This window comes from Bombyx mandarina, chromosome 17, assembly GCF_030267445.1.
Source record: "Bombyx mandarina strain Sakado chromosome 17, ASM3026744v2".
Classification (NCBI taxonomy): domain Eukaryota; kingdom Metazoa; phylum Arthropoda; class Insecta; order Lepidoptera; family Bombycidae; genus Bombyx; species Bombyx mandarina.
Window position 1 is genome coordinate 10,151,608 of NC_143223.1, and position 15,476 is coordinate 10,167,083.

The 15,476-nt window shown below is 42.8% G+C and overlaps 3 protein-coding genes across 6 annotated transcripts in view; 2 read left to right on the forward strand and 1 right to left on the reverse strand.

Annotated features, from left to right (window-relative positions):
* Positions 1-405: 405 nt before the first annotated feature.
* step (cytohesin steppke) overlaps positions 406-15,476 on the reverse strand; it is a 69,261-nt gene continuing 54,190 nt past the window's right edge. For all 4 annotated transcript variants that reach the window (XM_028171201.2, XM_028171199.2, XM_089734422.1 and 1 more), the window contains 4 exons: positions 15,270-15,388; positions 13,708-13,819; positions 12,294-12,424; positions 406-11,604 (listed from right to left, as the gene is read on the reverse strand). In XM_028171201.2, coding sequence (XP_028027002.2) covers positions 11,466-11,604; positions 12,294-12,424; positions 13,708-13,819; positions 15,270-15,388 — 501 coding nt within the window. In that variant the 3' untranslated portion in view covers positions 406-11,465. The remainder of the gene's footprint in view (positions 11,605-12,293; positions 12,425-13,707; positions 13,820-15,269; positions 15,389-15,476) is intronic.
* LOC149501144 (uncharacterized) lies at positions 3,110-4,774 on the forward strand. The gene has a single exon (XM_089734421.1). The coding sequence runs from the start codon at positions 3,110-3,112 to the stop codon at positions 4,772-4,774; it is 1,665 nt and encodes a 554-aa protein (XP_089590547.1).
* LOC149501145 (uncharacterized) lies at positions 4,913-8,668 on the forward strand. The gene has a single exon (XM_089734463.1). The coding sequence runs from the start codon at positions 4,913-4,915 to the stop codon at positions 8,666-8,668; it is 3,756 nt and encodes a 1,251-aa protein (XP_089590589.1).

A 15,476-nucleotide genomic window follows, 5' to 3' on the forward strand; every position in this document is an offset into this window, starting at 1 on the left:
TCATTAAAACTCAAGATTTTTTTTATAGTTCTTCATGCTTTTACTTTTACTGGTGGTAGGACCTCTTGAGAGTCCGCGCGGGTAGGTACCACCACCCTGCTTATTTCTGCCGTGAAGCAGTAATGCGTTTCGGTTTGAAGGGTGGGGCAGCCGTTGTAACTATACTTGAGACCTTCGAACTTATATCTCAAGGTGGGCGGTGCATTTACGTTGTAGATGTCTATGGGCTCCAGTAACCACTTAACACCAGGTGGGCTGTGAGCTCGTCCACCCATCTAAGCAATAAAAAAAAAGAAAAAAATATTTCCATTGAAATCCGTTTGTTTCGAAAGTAATATCAAATCAATATAACGGTGCTTATATAATATATCGGACGAAGTATCACTTAGGAAAATAAAGTAGAAATAAAGATATTTATGTATATTCTCATTTTCTTACAAAATTATTTACAACACCATCACTATGCACATATTATGATCATAATAATATAAAACATTATACAATTGAGATAAATTAACATTCTCGAAGCAGTTTTACAGCGCATTTAAAATAATAGAGGCACTAAAATTAAATTTAAAACTAATTACAGATCAATATTAGGCACAGTTCTGTAAACTTAGGGCAGCGTAAATTATAAAACGATTTTCGCATGTCAAAACCCTTTTGGTCATGGCAACACTGAGAATGTGTTACCATCATTCAAAATTTAAACACAATTTGTAAATTAATAACAGACCTGCATATCTTACTAATAAAATTAATAACCATTCAAACAAAATACTAGTGATTCAAAAGATATTTACCTTTCTATAAAATTTTAGTTTATTTAAATTTATTATTATAAAAAGTTATATGCAAGATGTAGATAGAGTATGTAAAATGAGCACTTATTGCGAAGTAGATAAAGTTAAGATTACAGTACACACACTGACATTTCGTTTATTATTTTTTAACTAGAGTGGTAAAAGAGAGTAATGAAAGAATAACTTAACCACTGATCGATTGAATATATTATAATATATGAGCCAGATTCCTTACAAAATTATTGTTGAAATATACATACCGAAATATCACTTCGAAATTCAATTTCATCTTTCAAACGCAATATTTACACATTTATAAACTTACAACTAATGTATTTGCTAATAAAATTACGGGCTATTACACTATGCATACATGTACGCACATAATTGCATTTTACGATACATATAAAATTAATTTAAATTAATACTTTTCTTCAATACCTTTCCCACAATGAATTTACTATTCAGCCAAAAAAAACAAATTCTATATGTTTCAGCTTTTAAAAGTACAGTATGAGAATCATTGTCAAAGCAATAATGTAACAAACACGATAAACCATGTACGGATTACAAAAACAAAATATTAAAAACAATAATTTTTACCGGCAAACACTGATAATACAGCTTATTACGGAAACAAAGCGACAACATGACATTTAAAACATTTTGTTCGAAACCAATCCGTTAGTTTTTGAATTCTTACCACGGCAACACGGGTCGCGATTTGACGGTGCCGTCGCGATTTGACATCTGACACTTTGTCTTGCTTCTCGAACGGGACGGTACCTGTATATTGACGGTCTACGCTAAAGTTGTGTATCATCGCTAATCCTTATCCATTCCTGCCCCATACCCTTCTCCCTAAGTGATACGGCGTGAGAAGACGAAGGCATCGGTTCCGGTGAGTGATTGCATGATATTTTGTTAAAATAGTACATACGGCGCCGCGAATCGCGGCACATGTTCGACGCGCACCTCGTGCTGGTTTCCGTAGCCCTAGGCTGCCACGAGGTCGCTGGGTTCGAATCGAACAATTTCTGGTAGCAGAGCGTGGTTAGATTTGTGAAATCTATAGTAATTACCACGAATTGTAAAAATTTTTACGTCTAACCTCACTTAATTTTGTTACTAGTCAGCAGAAGTAGTGTAGGCATAGGGTTCGGTTCTGTTTAAACTATCATTCTGCTGACCTAGGTCAGGTCGTTTAGTGTGTTTCTATCCACCTGGTTAAGAAAATTAGTGAGTAGTAATAGTTAGTAATAGTAAGACTGATTTATTAGCTTCCACTGCGCATAGCTGACTAATTGTACGTGAGTTGGACAGCTGTGCTGGCTGAGTTTATGACCTAGCACACAGCTGCTACAGTGGTCAGCTATTTTCATACTATTACTACAGATTTATGTTAATTCTGCTCATCATAGCAGTAGATTACCACATCTATTTAAGCATAATTGTGTGTAACAATCTGAATGTTATTACAGTTTGGGTTTATAATTTATTATTAATTTGTGTATGATTGTAGCTCACTTCCTACTTATATTTTAGTATAATTGAGCTGCAACACATTTGTAATTGAATATAACTGGAGTACTTGTTGAACTTGTAGTAGTAGATTGCTGGTTGGGCCCTGTTTGGAGACTAGCTTAGTTATAGTCCAGAGGCCAACGGTGTATGAGTGTCATTTCAAAACTTATACCAGCAATTTGCTATTATATATATTTTTTGTTATTTGTTTTAATTTGTTCTAAATTTAAATTACTTGTTTGAATTTGTGGTAGTGGATTGCTGACTGTGGGCCCTGCTTGGTGACTGGCTTTGGTATAGTCCTGAGGCCATCAGTGTTTGAAAATTAATTCACAAATTTTTATCAGCAATTTGCTATCATATAATTAATTTTTAATTTTAATTTTGTTATTTGACTTACCCGTTGAACGGTGTGAATACTTTGTGATAGTAAATTGTTGATTGGGTCCTGTTTGGTGACTAGCTTCTAGTTATAGTCTAGAGGCCAGGTGCGCTTGAGTTTAGTTACAACTCAAAACCTGGTATCAGCAATTTTCTATCTTATAACTTTTAATTTTAAGTTTGTTCTTATTGTTGGGGTGTCCTTGGTACAGTGGTGAGGTCTAGGTTACCTAAATACTTAGGAGTAGGAATATTTTGGTGGGCTCACTCGTACACTCCTTTAAATAATTCCTTTGTTTTTGTTTTGAATTTTTATTTTGATTTTTTTTTGATTTTTTTTTTGATTTTTTTTTGAATTTTTTTTTGATTTTTTTTTGTTCTGGTTGTAAACTGCAAGTAACATGTCGGTGTCCTACATTCGCGGGAAGGTGACTAGTGAGCTCCGATGGTTCGCATCAGCTCATGCTTTGGTTGACAGAACGGATAGGGATGCGGCATTGCTCGATAGGGCGTCTCAGGTGCACGAACGGTTGGAGGTAGTGTACGATCGGTTGTCTGACCTCGTTGCTTTGGGGTCCGAAGTGGAGAAGGAGGTGATCCATGCCATCGGTCTTGACGTGGACCAGTGTCAGGAGTACGCTGATGCCATTCTGCAACGGGTGGCCGATATTAAGAAGCAGTCGCCTTCCGGTGGTAATGGAGGTTCGGGAACTTCGTCAGGCGTCATATCACGCCTCCCCTCCATCGACCTGCCGATCTTCCACGGTGATCTGAACGAGTGGGTCGGCTTTATAAATTTGTTTGACAGCCTGGTCCATGGTCGGTCGGACTTGACTGCCTCTTATAAGATGGCTCAGCTTCGGGGTGCTCTGCGAGGTGAACCTGGTGAATTGGTGGCACACTTGCCTATCACCAACGACAATTATGCGGTCGCACGCCAGATCCTATTCGACCGATATCAAAATCAACGACGGTTGGTAGACGCTCAGCTGGCCAGGCTGTTTGCGATACCCAAACTTTCTCGGGCGTCCGATATCAGAACCGAGGTACTGAATCCAGTTACGGTGGCCACTAAGGCCTTGGGCAATCTGGGTCTACCAGTCGACCAATGGTCATATCTGCTCTTTTATATTGTTGCAGGTAGGCTGCCGGTTGAGGTGCTCACTCGCTTCGAGCAGCAGGACAACGCAGGTAGGGACGAACTGCCTACCCTGGCCAATCTGCTGGCATTTTTAGAAGCCGAAAGTCGCAGACACGAGATTATGCCACCACCCTCCTCCTCTGGGTCGCGTGTGCCGGCTTCCGGCCACGCCGTTTCGGTTGCTCAGAGGGGAGGGGGAGGGGATAAGAGGGGGCCGTCTCAACGACTGACTGCGCTCATGGCAGCGGTGGGAGGCCCACAGTGTGCCTTCTGTCATGAGAGCGGGCACGACGTAGCCGCCTGTCCGAGGTTCCGGTCGACGCGCATCAGGGGTAGACGCAACATCGTTGCCCAGCGGCGATGGTGCTTTTTTTGTTTTGGGCCGCACACGGCGAGCGTCTGTCCACAGCCACAATTGTGCCCTAATTGCGACGGTCGGCACCATGCCCTCCTGTGTCTGGAGTCTGCCGCCACTCCGAGGTCATCCGGACGCAGTCATCCAGCCTCGCCGACCGGTGAGCGCACCGGTCGTAGCCCTCGCCAATTCGGCGGCGTGGACCCTCGGGAAGAAGCTTCGCAGGGAGGAGCCGGGTTAGGTACTGCGGGCGGGTGCCAGCGGATGCCCACTAGCTACGCCGGGGTGGCCACGTTGTCCCCCCGTGCGGGGCCGTGTTCGCCTGCTGGATCGAGTAGCCCTGCTCACTTGTCTCCCCTTCCCTCAGAAGTACGGTTTTCCCCTCCGCTGAGGGAGCGGCCGACGCTGGAGCGACTCCCTCCAGTGTTTGGCCCGTTTGGCCATCGTACACGGAGGTATATGAGGCGAGACGGGAAACGAGGGCCTTATGTGGGAGCGTGGGATCCGCTGGCACGCTACGACCTTCCGTCGCGCGCCGACCGGGATAGCGGGGACCCGGGCCCCCGCTAGGAAATTGCCGCTCACTGCAGTGTTGCCCCAGCCCCAGAAGCTGTTTTACTTCCTACCGCTTCTGTTCGGGTGTTGGATTCGGATGGCAACACTGTGTTTGCTCGAGCTCTGTTGGATTCCGGCGCACAGGGCAGTATTATGTCGAGCAACCTTGCAGTACGGTTGGGCAATCCTATTTACAAGTCTTCTTATTCTATTCGTGGAGTGGGCAATGTTAGAATTTCGGACGTGATCGGTCACACTTCATTTATTTTCTCATCGAATCCCAACCCTCGCTTACAGTTTAGAGTCTCAGCTTTGGTGATGCCTGAGGTGATAGGTCGTCACCCTCCGGTGAAGGTAAACAGTTACATACGGTCATTGACTTCAGACTTACGGCTAGCGGACCCCAAGTTTGACACCCCGGGGCCAGTAGACGTACTACTTGGGGCGGATGTACTAGGGAAGCTGCTCCTGACTGGGAAGCGCGTTCTTCATGCGGAGGGTTTGGTTGCAATGGACACAAAATTAGGGCATGTATTGTTGGGTCCTGCGTTCCGGCCGGTCGCTGCGAGGAAATCGGACAATTTTCTGGTCGGGTCTACGCTTTCGGAAGTAGTCCAACGGTTTTGGGAACTAGAAGAACCTCCTACAGCTTATCGAGTTAACCCGGATGAGGAGGAATGTGAGCTGTTTTACCAGAATAATACGGGTCGTCTCTATTCGGGCCGGTTCTTGTTAAGACTTCCTTTTCGGGCGAATCGCCCACTGCTAGGCAGTTCGAGGAAGGCAGCAGAGACTAGACTTTTGTCAATGGAGAGACGCATGAGGCGCGACGCGGTGTTCCGGCAGAAATATGTAGAGTTTATGCGGGAGTATGAATCCTTAGGTCACATGTCGGTTTCCAAGGTAGATTGGAGTGCTACAGAGCACTGTTTCCTGCCTCATCATGCGGTTTTGAAAACTCCTAACGGGAAAATTAGGGTCGTGTTTGACGGTTCGGTCACGACCTCCTCCGGCGTCTCGTTAAATCAGTGTCTCCATTCGGGTCCAAAGCTGAACCGGGACATTTCAGACATACTGACGAGCTTCCGCCGGCACCAGATCGTTTTCGTGGCAGACATCCGTATGATGTTCAGGCAAACGGTGATTCATCCGGAGGATAGGCGGTATCAACTCATTCTCTGGCGTGAAAGCTCAGATGAGCCCATAAAAATTTATGAACTGAACACGAACACTTACGGGTTGCGGTCGAGTCCATATTTGGCGGTTCGTTCTTTGCGGGAGCTGGCAGTGAGGGAACGGTTGCACTACCCTCGTGCTGCGGACATTTTGGAACGGGACCTATATGTCGATGACGTATGTACGGGCGCCGACAGTGTCGAAGAGGCCTTATCACGCAAGGATGAACTGATCCGCCTTTTGAGCAGGGGCGGGTACGAGTTGAGAAAATGGCTGTCTAACTGTCCTGAGTTGTTGACTGGTTTGCCAACGGAGTTTCAACAGGATCCCCATCTTTTCGAGAATGTCGATAACCCTAACATGCTGTCGGTCCTAGGGATACAATATCGTCCGATTCAAGACGAATTTACCTATCGGGTGGAGTTGGAAAATCCAAAGGTATGGTCTAAGCGAACGGTGCTTTCCACAATTGCTCGAACCTTCGATCCAAACGGTTGGATCGCTCCTGTCACTTTTCTCTTGAAGTGCTTCATGCAGCGACTGTGGTCTGCTAACCTGTCATGGGACGAGGGGATTGCTGGTGACCTATTGAAGGATTGGTTGAACTTTTTCTCGTCTCTTCCTGATATTAACCACGTGTCAATACCTCGGAAGCTGGTTCCTGCGGGCAAATACAAGGCGTCTCTGCACGGGTTTTCGGATGCCTCGGAACGTGGATTCGCAGCTGCGGTATACTTGCGAACGGTTTCTTCAACTGGAAGGGTTGATATACGGTTGGTGTTAGCGAAGAGTAAGGTCGCTCCGCTTCGGACACGCATGACGATTCCGAAGCTCGAGTTGTCTGGTGCCGCTCTGTTGACTAGGTTGTTAAACCATACAGCTACTAGTTTACGGTCGGTTATTGATTTAGAAAACACTGTGTATGCTTGGACAGACAGCCAGATAGTGTTGTGCTGGTTGAAGGCTTCGGTTCATACACTTGAAGTTTTCGTGGCCAACCGTGTCTCCCAGATTCAAGGTTCTGAGGTCCCTCTAACCTGGAGACACGTGCCTGGTGAGCTCAATCCGGCGGACTGCGCTTCTCGGGGATGCTTAGCATCGGAAATAGTTGATCATCAGTTATGGTGGGGTCCCCAGTGGCTCACCATGAAGGCTTCTCAGTGGCCTCCCTCTCGCATAGAAGTTCCTCCAGGTCTCGTGGCTGCACCGGCGCAGTTCGAGGATCGAGGAGTGATTCAGGGGTTGGATTTGGATCTGCTCATCAACCGTTATAGCTCCTTGGACAAGCTGGTTAAGGTTACCGCCTGGATTTTGAGGTTTATTCGGAATTGTCGTTTGTCGGTGTCTCAACGCAATATGACACCTGTTGTGTGTCCCATCGAGCGGAAGAAGGCGCTGCTGAAATTAATTGAAGTTGTGCAAGCCACCAGCTTTCATTCAGAATTGAAGGCGCTAAGGACTGAGCGCCCTAAGCTTCGTGGAGCTATCGCTCGTCTTAGCCCCTTTGTAGACGGCCAGGGGTTGATTCGAGTGGGAGGTAGATTAAGTAACTCAAATTTACCTTATTCGGCGCGCCATCCTCTTTTACTTCCCAAGAAGAGCCAGTTAGTTGACCTGTTGGTGATGGATCGCCACATCGCAAATTCGCATTCCGGTTGCAATGCGTTGTTGGCATCCCTCCAGAGGGAATTTTGGATTCTGTCAGGGCGTCGTACGGTTCGGAGCGTCCTTTTCCGGTGTTTACCCTGTTATCGGCTTAAGGCATCTACGATGCAGCCTCAGATGGGAGATCTGCCTCCAGACAGAGTGAAGAAGATGAGGCCGTTTTCTGGAGTTGGTACGGACTTCGCTGGGCCTTTCATGATCAAGGCTTCACGTTTGCGGAATGTTAGGTTAATTAAGGCTTATCTGTGCGTCTTTGTCTGCCTTTCAACCAAAGCTGTACATCTTGAAGTTGTTGCCGACCTTACAACTGAAGCCTTTATTGCGAGCTTGGATAGATTTGTGTCCCGTCGAGGCTTACCCGAATTGATACGCTCCGATAACGGCACGAATTTTGTAGGTGCGGACCGTTACTTGCGGGATGTAGTAAATTTCTTGAACAATAACCAGGTGGATATTGAAACGGCCCTCTCTCGTCGCGGTATTCGGTGGACCTTCAGTCCTCCAGGATGCCCCCACTGGGGTGGAATTTTCGAGGCAGTAGTAAAATCGGCTAAGACTCACTTGATGCGCGTGATAGGGCAAACCTCGCTCACCTTTGAGGAGTTAACTACGGTATTTTGTAAAATTGAAGCGGTACTTAATTCACGGCCGTTGTGCCCGCTCAGTTCAGACCCGAATGACTTGGAGTCGTTAACTCCAGGCCATTTCTTGATAGGACAGCCACTCAATGCGTTGCCGGAGTATCCCCTCTCGGATATCAAGCCTGGACGGTTGAGGCGATACCAGATGTTGCAGCAGATGTCCCAAGATTTCTGGAAACGTTGGTCCCTTGAGTATTTACATCTGCTCCAGCAGCGCTTTAAGTGGACGGATAGAACCAGTCCCCCTCACGTCGGTGACCTTGTGTTGGTTAAGGATGCTAACCTGCCGCCACTGCGTTGGCGTAGGGGGCGCATTGTTAATCTGTTTCCCGGTAAGGATGGGACCCCTCGGTCTGCAGAGGTTCTGGTCGGGGACTCGGTTCTCAAACGAGCGGTCACAACGTTGTCCCGGCTGCCAGTTGATTAGGGACAGGTAGGGGACCTGTCCGGGCGGGTGACTGTTCGAAACCAATCCGTTAGTTTTTGAATTCTTACCACGGCAACACGGGTCGCGATTTGACGGTGCCGTCGCGATTTGACATCTGACACTTTGTCTTGCTTCTCGAACGGGACGGTACCTGTATATTGACGGTCTACGCTAAAGTTGTGTATCATCGCTAATCCTTATCCATTCCTGCCCCATACCCTTCTCCCTAAGTGATACGGCGTGAGAAGACGAAGGCATCGGTTCCGGTGAGTGATTGCATGATATTTTGTTAAAATAGTACATACGGCGCCGCGAATCGCGGCACATGTTCGACGCGCACCTCGTGCTGGTTTCCGTAGCCCTAGGCTGCCACGAGGTCGCTGGGTTCGAATCGAACACATTTGTATATTAACGAATTCCATTACGATTCAACAAAGACAACAAAAAGAAACGTACGTAACGTTTTCATTATCAGTCTTTACATTCGTTTATACACGTGGACAATGTCTATACGGAACGTTCGATTTTCATGAAACTATAGAGACTCGTGTAGACGGTACTGCCGCCGCTATACTCGTCATATGATTTTTACATATTATTATTCTTACGTCATACATTTCGCATACATTGCTGGCCACAAACAATACCCGTGACTTGACGAAAATCGAATTTAACAAATAAAAATAAGGATGAGCATTCTGATTGTCCAGTGCAACGTATTGCTTAGATGGGTGGACGAGCTCACGGCCCATCTGGTGTTAAGTGGTAACTGGAGCCTATAGACATCTACAACGCAAATGCCGCCCACCTTGAGATATGAGTTCTAAGTTCTCAGTACAGTTACAACGGATGCCCCGCTTATCAAACCGAAACGCATTACTGCTTCACGGCAAATAGACACCTACCCACCCGCGTGAACTCACAAGACATCCTACCACCAATAACATGTAAGCATGTAAAGTAAAAATTCACTACAATTGTTCAATAAATACAAGATTAATACAAGTTATTGGTTGTAAGAAGAGCAATTTAAATGAATCCCATAAATCCTTTGAAAATCTATAATTTTGTAATTAAATTCGATTATCCTCTCAGTAGCAGAGCCTTCGACAAATTACGGAAATTTGTCTGCTTGGCCTCCCAGCAATGTACAGCGTACAAAACGAAATGATTACCGGCAGCGTCACGGCAGCATCGTCTGCTCGAGCTCTTTGTAAAAGTGTACATACGATTGTCCCTCAACCAATGATTTTAAAATATCACAATTATTGGAGTATACTATTCTCTACGATCAGTACGAATATGGACGTTTCGTCTAATAGGCTACGGTCCAGTTTTCTTTATTCCGCAAAACAAATATTTCAAACAAAAAAAAATAGTCGTCATCCACTACGCTACTATACATTTTCTGGACCACTTCTAAGCTACTTCTCACTTCTCATCTTTCATACTAATCATAGATGCCACTAGTTAGCTGCTAAACCATTCAAGCCAGCTAGCGTTCAGCTAATCACGACTCGATTTCATATTATAAAGCTGTCACGGATAACGCAAGTACTTCAACGAATAACCTCCACCCACAGACACCTCTTCATAAAATAATTCAATTTCCTATCTCGTGGGACGGTTACCAGCTAACTGCCAATTAACCGGATTTAACTTATCGACTTTATTAAAATCGATCGATATTAAAACGACAACTATACACATCCTTAATAGTTCATTCTCGTTTCGCGTTTTAGAATGTTCTCTATACACACAGCGATTTACATTATTTGATTTGATTTGCACGATATACAACGAGCTGGCTACATTCACGAGACACACGAGACGCAGAATCTGACATCTGATTGTTTAAATTGTATTTTTAAATATTTCTACTAAATGATTTCAGTTATAGTAGTAGTATCATATATTTGACTGGCACCACGTTGGCAAGCCAAAATCTATTTCAAGAAGCCTCTCAGTTAATCACTGAAAAGTGAAATTCAAATTGTTCTCTTAATATTTCACACGTCTTTTACTCTGTACTTTATGACACTTACAGATCACCCACACAGTACTTCATATAAGTCAATTTTCCCGATCCAATTATACACAAGGTTAAACATCAAATTGTTGATTGACACGTTTATCTTACGAATCTGATGTGATTTCTCGAAATATTGGCCAACTACTATAGGTAGAAATTATTAAAAAATCTCAATAGCAAATACAAGAGAATTAAAAAAAAAACAATTCCAGTTAAACAGCAAATCGTTTTTGCTAACCCTACTTATGAAAATTAATCATTGTCTTGCTTTAAACGAACTGACAATAAAGCCGTGTGTTAAATGGTTGCCGGAGCCCGAGGACATCACGACGTGCATTACGCAACCGATCTTAAAACGTGAGTTATCTCACTAGAACAGGGTATAATTTTTTTTTATTGCTTAGATGGGTGTACGAGCTCACAGCCCACCTGGTGTTAAGTGGTTACTTTAGCCCATAGACATCTACAACGTAAATGCGCCACCCACCTCGAGATAAGTTCTAAGGTCTCAAGTATAGTTACAACGGCTGCCCCACCCTTCAAACCGAAACGCATTACTGCTTCACGGCAGAAATAGGCAGGGTGGTGGTACCTACCGGTGCGGACTCACAAGAGGTCCTACCACCAGTAACAAATCAATCAATCAGTTGACTAATCCTTCAATCCGAAGCGTAGGACTATTTTGCTTCAGACATTTCATAGTTCCATATCATAGACAAGGTAGTTGTTCTATTCTTATTTTAATCAAATAGTGTTTCGGATAATTTAGTGTAAGCCGGAGTGTCCGCTGTGTTGCGCCTTCTTCTTCCTCTGCGCCAACATGTCGTAAAATGGATTGTGACTTATTGAACGACGCAAGCACTCTATCCATTCATCACGTTCTTCCACTGTTGCCGCTGACATTCTGCAAGAAGAAAATAAATTATACAGTGTGAAAGAATTACTAGCTATATCTTTATACAGGGTGTGTGATCCATAAGCGATATGGTAACTATTATCTATACATATTATAAATAAAATTGGAGTGTCTGTTTGTAATATTGAAATAACCGCTTTTTACTACATGCATATATACGGTACATACACCAAAATAACATTTTTTACAATTTTTTTCTGTCTGTCTGTTTGTTTGTTCCGGCTAATCTCTGTAACGGCTGGACCGATTTTAATTAAATAAAAATAGAAAACAAACGATTCTTCCATAAAAATTACTGAAAATTTCAACACAAGCGATACTTATCATAAATATTATGGAAAGTGAACGTCAATATTAGATTCCAACAAACAAACATATTTTTGAATAAAACATGAAACCTTTTCATAACGGTACATAATATGCCAAAAGAAAACAACAACAGTTTTCCCATAATGGTAGGTAGGCCCTCTTATCAGTCCGCGCAGATAGGTACCATCACCTTGCCTATTTCTGCCCTGAAGCAGTAATACATTTCGGTCTGAAGTTTGGGGGAGGCGTCGTAGTATAAAAACTGAGACTTTGAACTAATGTCTCAAGATGGTCGGCTGCATTAACTTAACACCAGGTAAGCCGTGCAATTGTCCGCCCATATCAGTAATAAGAAAAACATGGTTTACCTGTAGACAGTATGTTTTCCTTCGACGACTTTTCCTTCAGAGTCGGTCTTGCACGCCTTGATGAGATCAGCCCCTCCGCTCGCGTATAGCTCTAGACAATGTGGTCGCTGTCTATCGCTGGCTGGACGGACCTGTTTTATAATAAATAAAATAATATCCAAATTAAATAAATAAATAAAAACGCGAAACTTTTTTTTAATTACACGCAACGGGTTGTTGCGCCGCTGCCATTGCTGATAATAAATCTTTATTTAAGAACAACTCTAAAATTGGTGTTGATTTAAATCTGCGACTGGAGAACGACATCAAATTATTGAACCAACAATACATCTCAAATATTCGAAATTTAAAATAATTTGAAAAAAAAAAAACGAAAAGATCTTTTTTTTTTTGTTGTCTTTGATCATACACAATAGTGCTCCGTCTGGGTATTTATTAGTCACAAAATACGTAACGTACGTACGAAGTACTATTATTTCTATTATAGCGACGAATAAACGTATCTGCACACAGTATGACGCCTGTACACAGTATGACGTCATTTCACCTGACGTTTTGTACCGGCCAGTATCTATTGTCAATTAGTTTTCATAAAAAAGTGCGTGTTGTGATTATTTTCATTTTCTCGGCCGGTTACGCATAAAAAGCACTAGGTTGCCAGCTTAGGTAAGAAAAACATATTTTTTTTCATTCAGTGCGCTTTATAAATGTGACCTGACCAATACAACTAATAAAACCTTGTCGTCATAGTTTATCTTCCGTATATTGCTTCATACGTCAGATCTGTTTGGAATATTATACAAAACAGTAAACTGCTAGTGGCTGAAGGCGTAGTACAACTGGCTAATTCACTGTGAACTTTTTTTTGTCTTTTCCTAGCGAATTCCTCGTAGCCTAAGGGGCTATGTCAACTTTACGCGGACCGGTAGGTGAGCTCACGGGCACAACCTGAGAGAATTGATAGCACTAGCCCTAGCAAGAGCAATGCTTGGCTGAATCTATCCACTACCGGATCGGAATCGCGACCCATTAAGATCTGGCGATAAACTCAGTGTATTGTGTCTATGGGCTAGTTCGCACGTCGAACTCTTCGTCGACGTAGGAGGACCTGCTGTGAGTCCGCACGGGTAGGTACCACCGCCCCGCCTATTTCTGCCGTGAAGCAGTAATGCGTTTCGGTTTGAAGGGTGGAGCAGCCGTTGTAATTATACTTGAGACCCTAGAACTTATGTCTTAAGGTGGGTGGCGCATTTACGTTGTAGATGTCTATGGGCTCCAGTAACCACTTAACAACATATGGGCTGTGAGCTCGTCCACCCATCTAAGCAATAAAATAAAAAATAAAAAACTACGAACGATATCCCATCTTATTTTCATTAAGTGTTACCACCCTACTAGCTAATTATATACTTACAGATATATTTTCTAATGGAATAATCCCCCTCGGCTCCTTGTCGGTCGTGTACTCGAAGTAATACAGGCAGTTGTCGTTCAGTATAAACCACCGTCTCTTCCACGATTTGTATCTGTAATTTGATAAATTCTAAATGAGCACCGAAAGTAACAATAAAGAAATTAACCGCGATATACAAAATCTGTCGTTTGAAAAAAGAATATTATATTTATAAATATATTCTAATGTGAATGAATAGTAAAAAAAAATAGTCTGCATTAAAATTTCGGTTACTCTGTTTCAGTTTACTGTTTTTATAAAGATGATATTAATAAAATTATCATCTTCACAAAAATACCTTCACAAACAATGCGTATAAGTCGTCGTGGCCTAAAGGATAAGACGTCCGGTGCATTCGTATATATGCGATGCAACGGTGTTCGAATCCCGCAGGCGGGTACCGATTTTTCTAATGAAATACGTACTTATAAATTGTTCACGATTTACTTCCACGGTGAAGGAATAACATCGTGTAATAAAAAGCAAACCCGCAAAATTATAATTTGCGTAATTACTGGTGGTAGGACCTCTTGTGAGTCTTGTGAAGCAGTAATCCGTTTCGGCTTGAAGGGTGGGGCAGCCGTTGTAAATATACTGAGACCTTAGAACTTATATCTCAAGGTGTGTGGCGCATTTACGTTGTAGATGTCTATGGGTTCCAGTAACCACTTAACACCAGGTGGGCTGTGAGCTCGTCCAAACATATAGACAAAAAAATGCGTTATTTTAGGACAAATTTCGTTAGCATAAATAACCAACCACACAGCCTACCCTAAAATATAGACGTATGCTGTCACGGACTTTTTTTAGAACCTTTAAAAGGGGAACAATTCTGTCATACATTATTTTAGGGAAACTAACCGTTTCCGCAACGCACGCAGCGGAATCTTTCAAAAGGACATCTATCCTATCCTATCCTTCCTCAATAAATGGGCTATCTAACACTGAAAGACTTTTTCAAATTGGACCAGTAGTTCCTGAGATTATACTCTATTCCAATTACGAAGTTCCATTAGACAGATGTTATTATTATAATATTATTGTTTGTGTGAATTAATTATATAATGATTTAAAATTGATTTTGTATTTTATAAACGATGTCTACGACCATGAACAAAAAATTATTAATAATTCAAATTATGCGAAACGTGAAAAGTTACGTTCTACGGTTCTAAGAAGTGTCAAAAGGGACTTCGTAATTGGAATAGAGTATAGTACGTTCAACCAAACAAACTCTACAGGTTTATAATATTAGTATAGACTAGCTGTACCCGTCCGTTTCGCTGGGCATTTAAAATTAACATTATTATTTCTTAACCCCCACAAAGATTCTCATCATTAACGCCCCCGCAACTGGTGTAGGGAGTCAACACTCATATAAATATTAGCCTATCCATTAAGTACGTGTATTTTCTACGTGGATATCAAGTTTCAAGTCAATCGGATGCATGGTTCAGTAGTTATAACGGAACATCCGTAAGAACCACTGTAGATTTATATATTAGTATAGATTAAGTATTCACCTGCCGCCTTGCTTCCACAGCCAGCCTTCTTTGTCGGGATTGAAGAATGTGTGCATGAGATCGTTTCCGTCGTCCTCGGGTATCTTAAACGGCTCTGTCTTTATAGACTCGTACAATGACTGTAAAATGTATTATTCAATTCATGAACAACTTCTTAATAGAAGAAAGAAACACTTTATTATTTAATTACATTAAAAAAAACTAGCA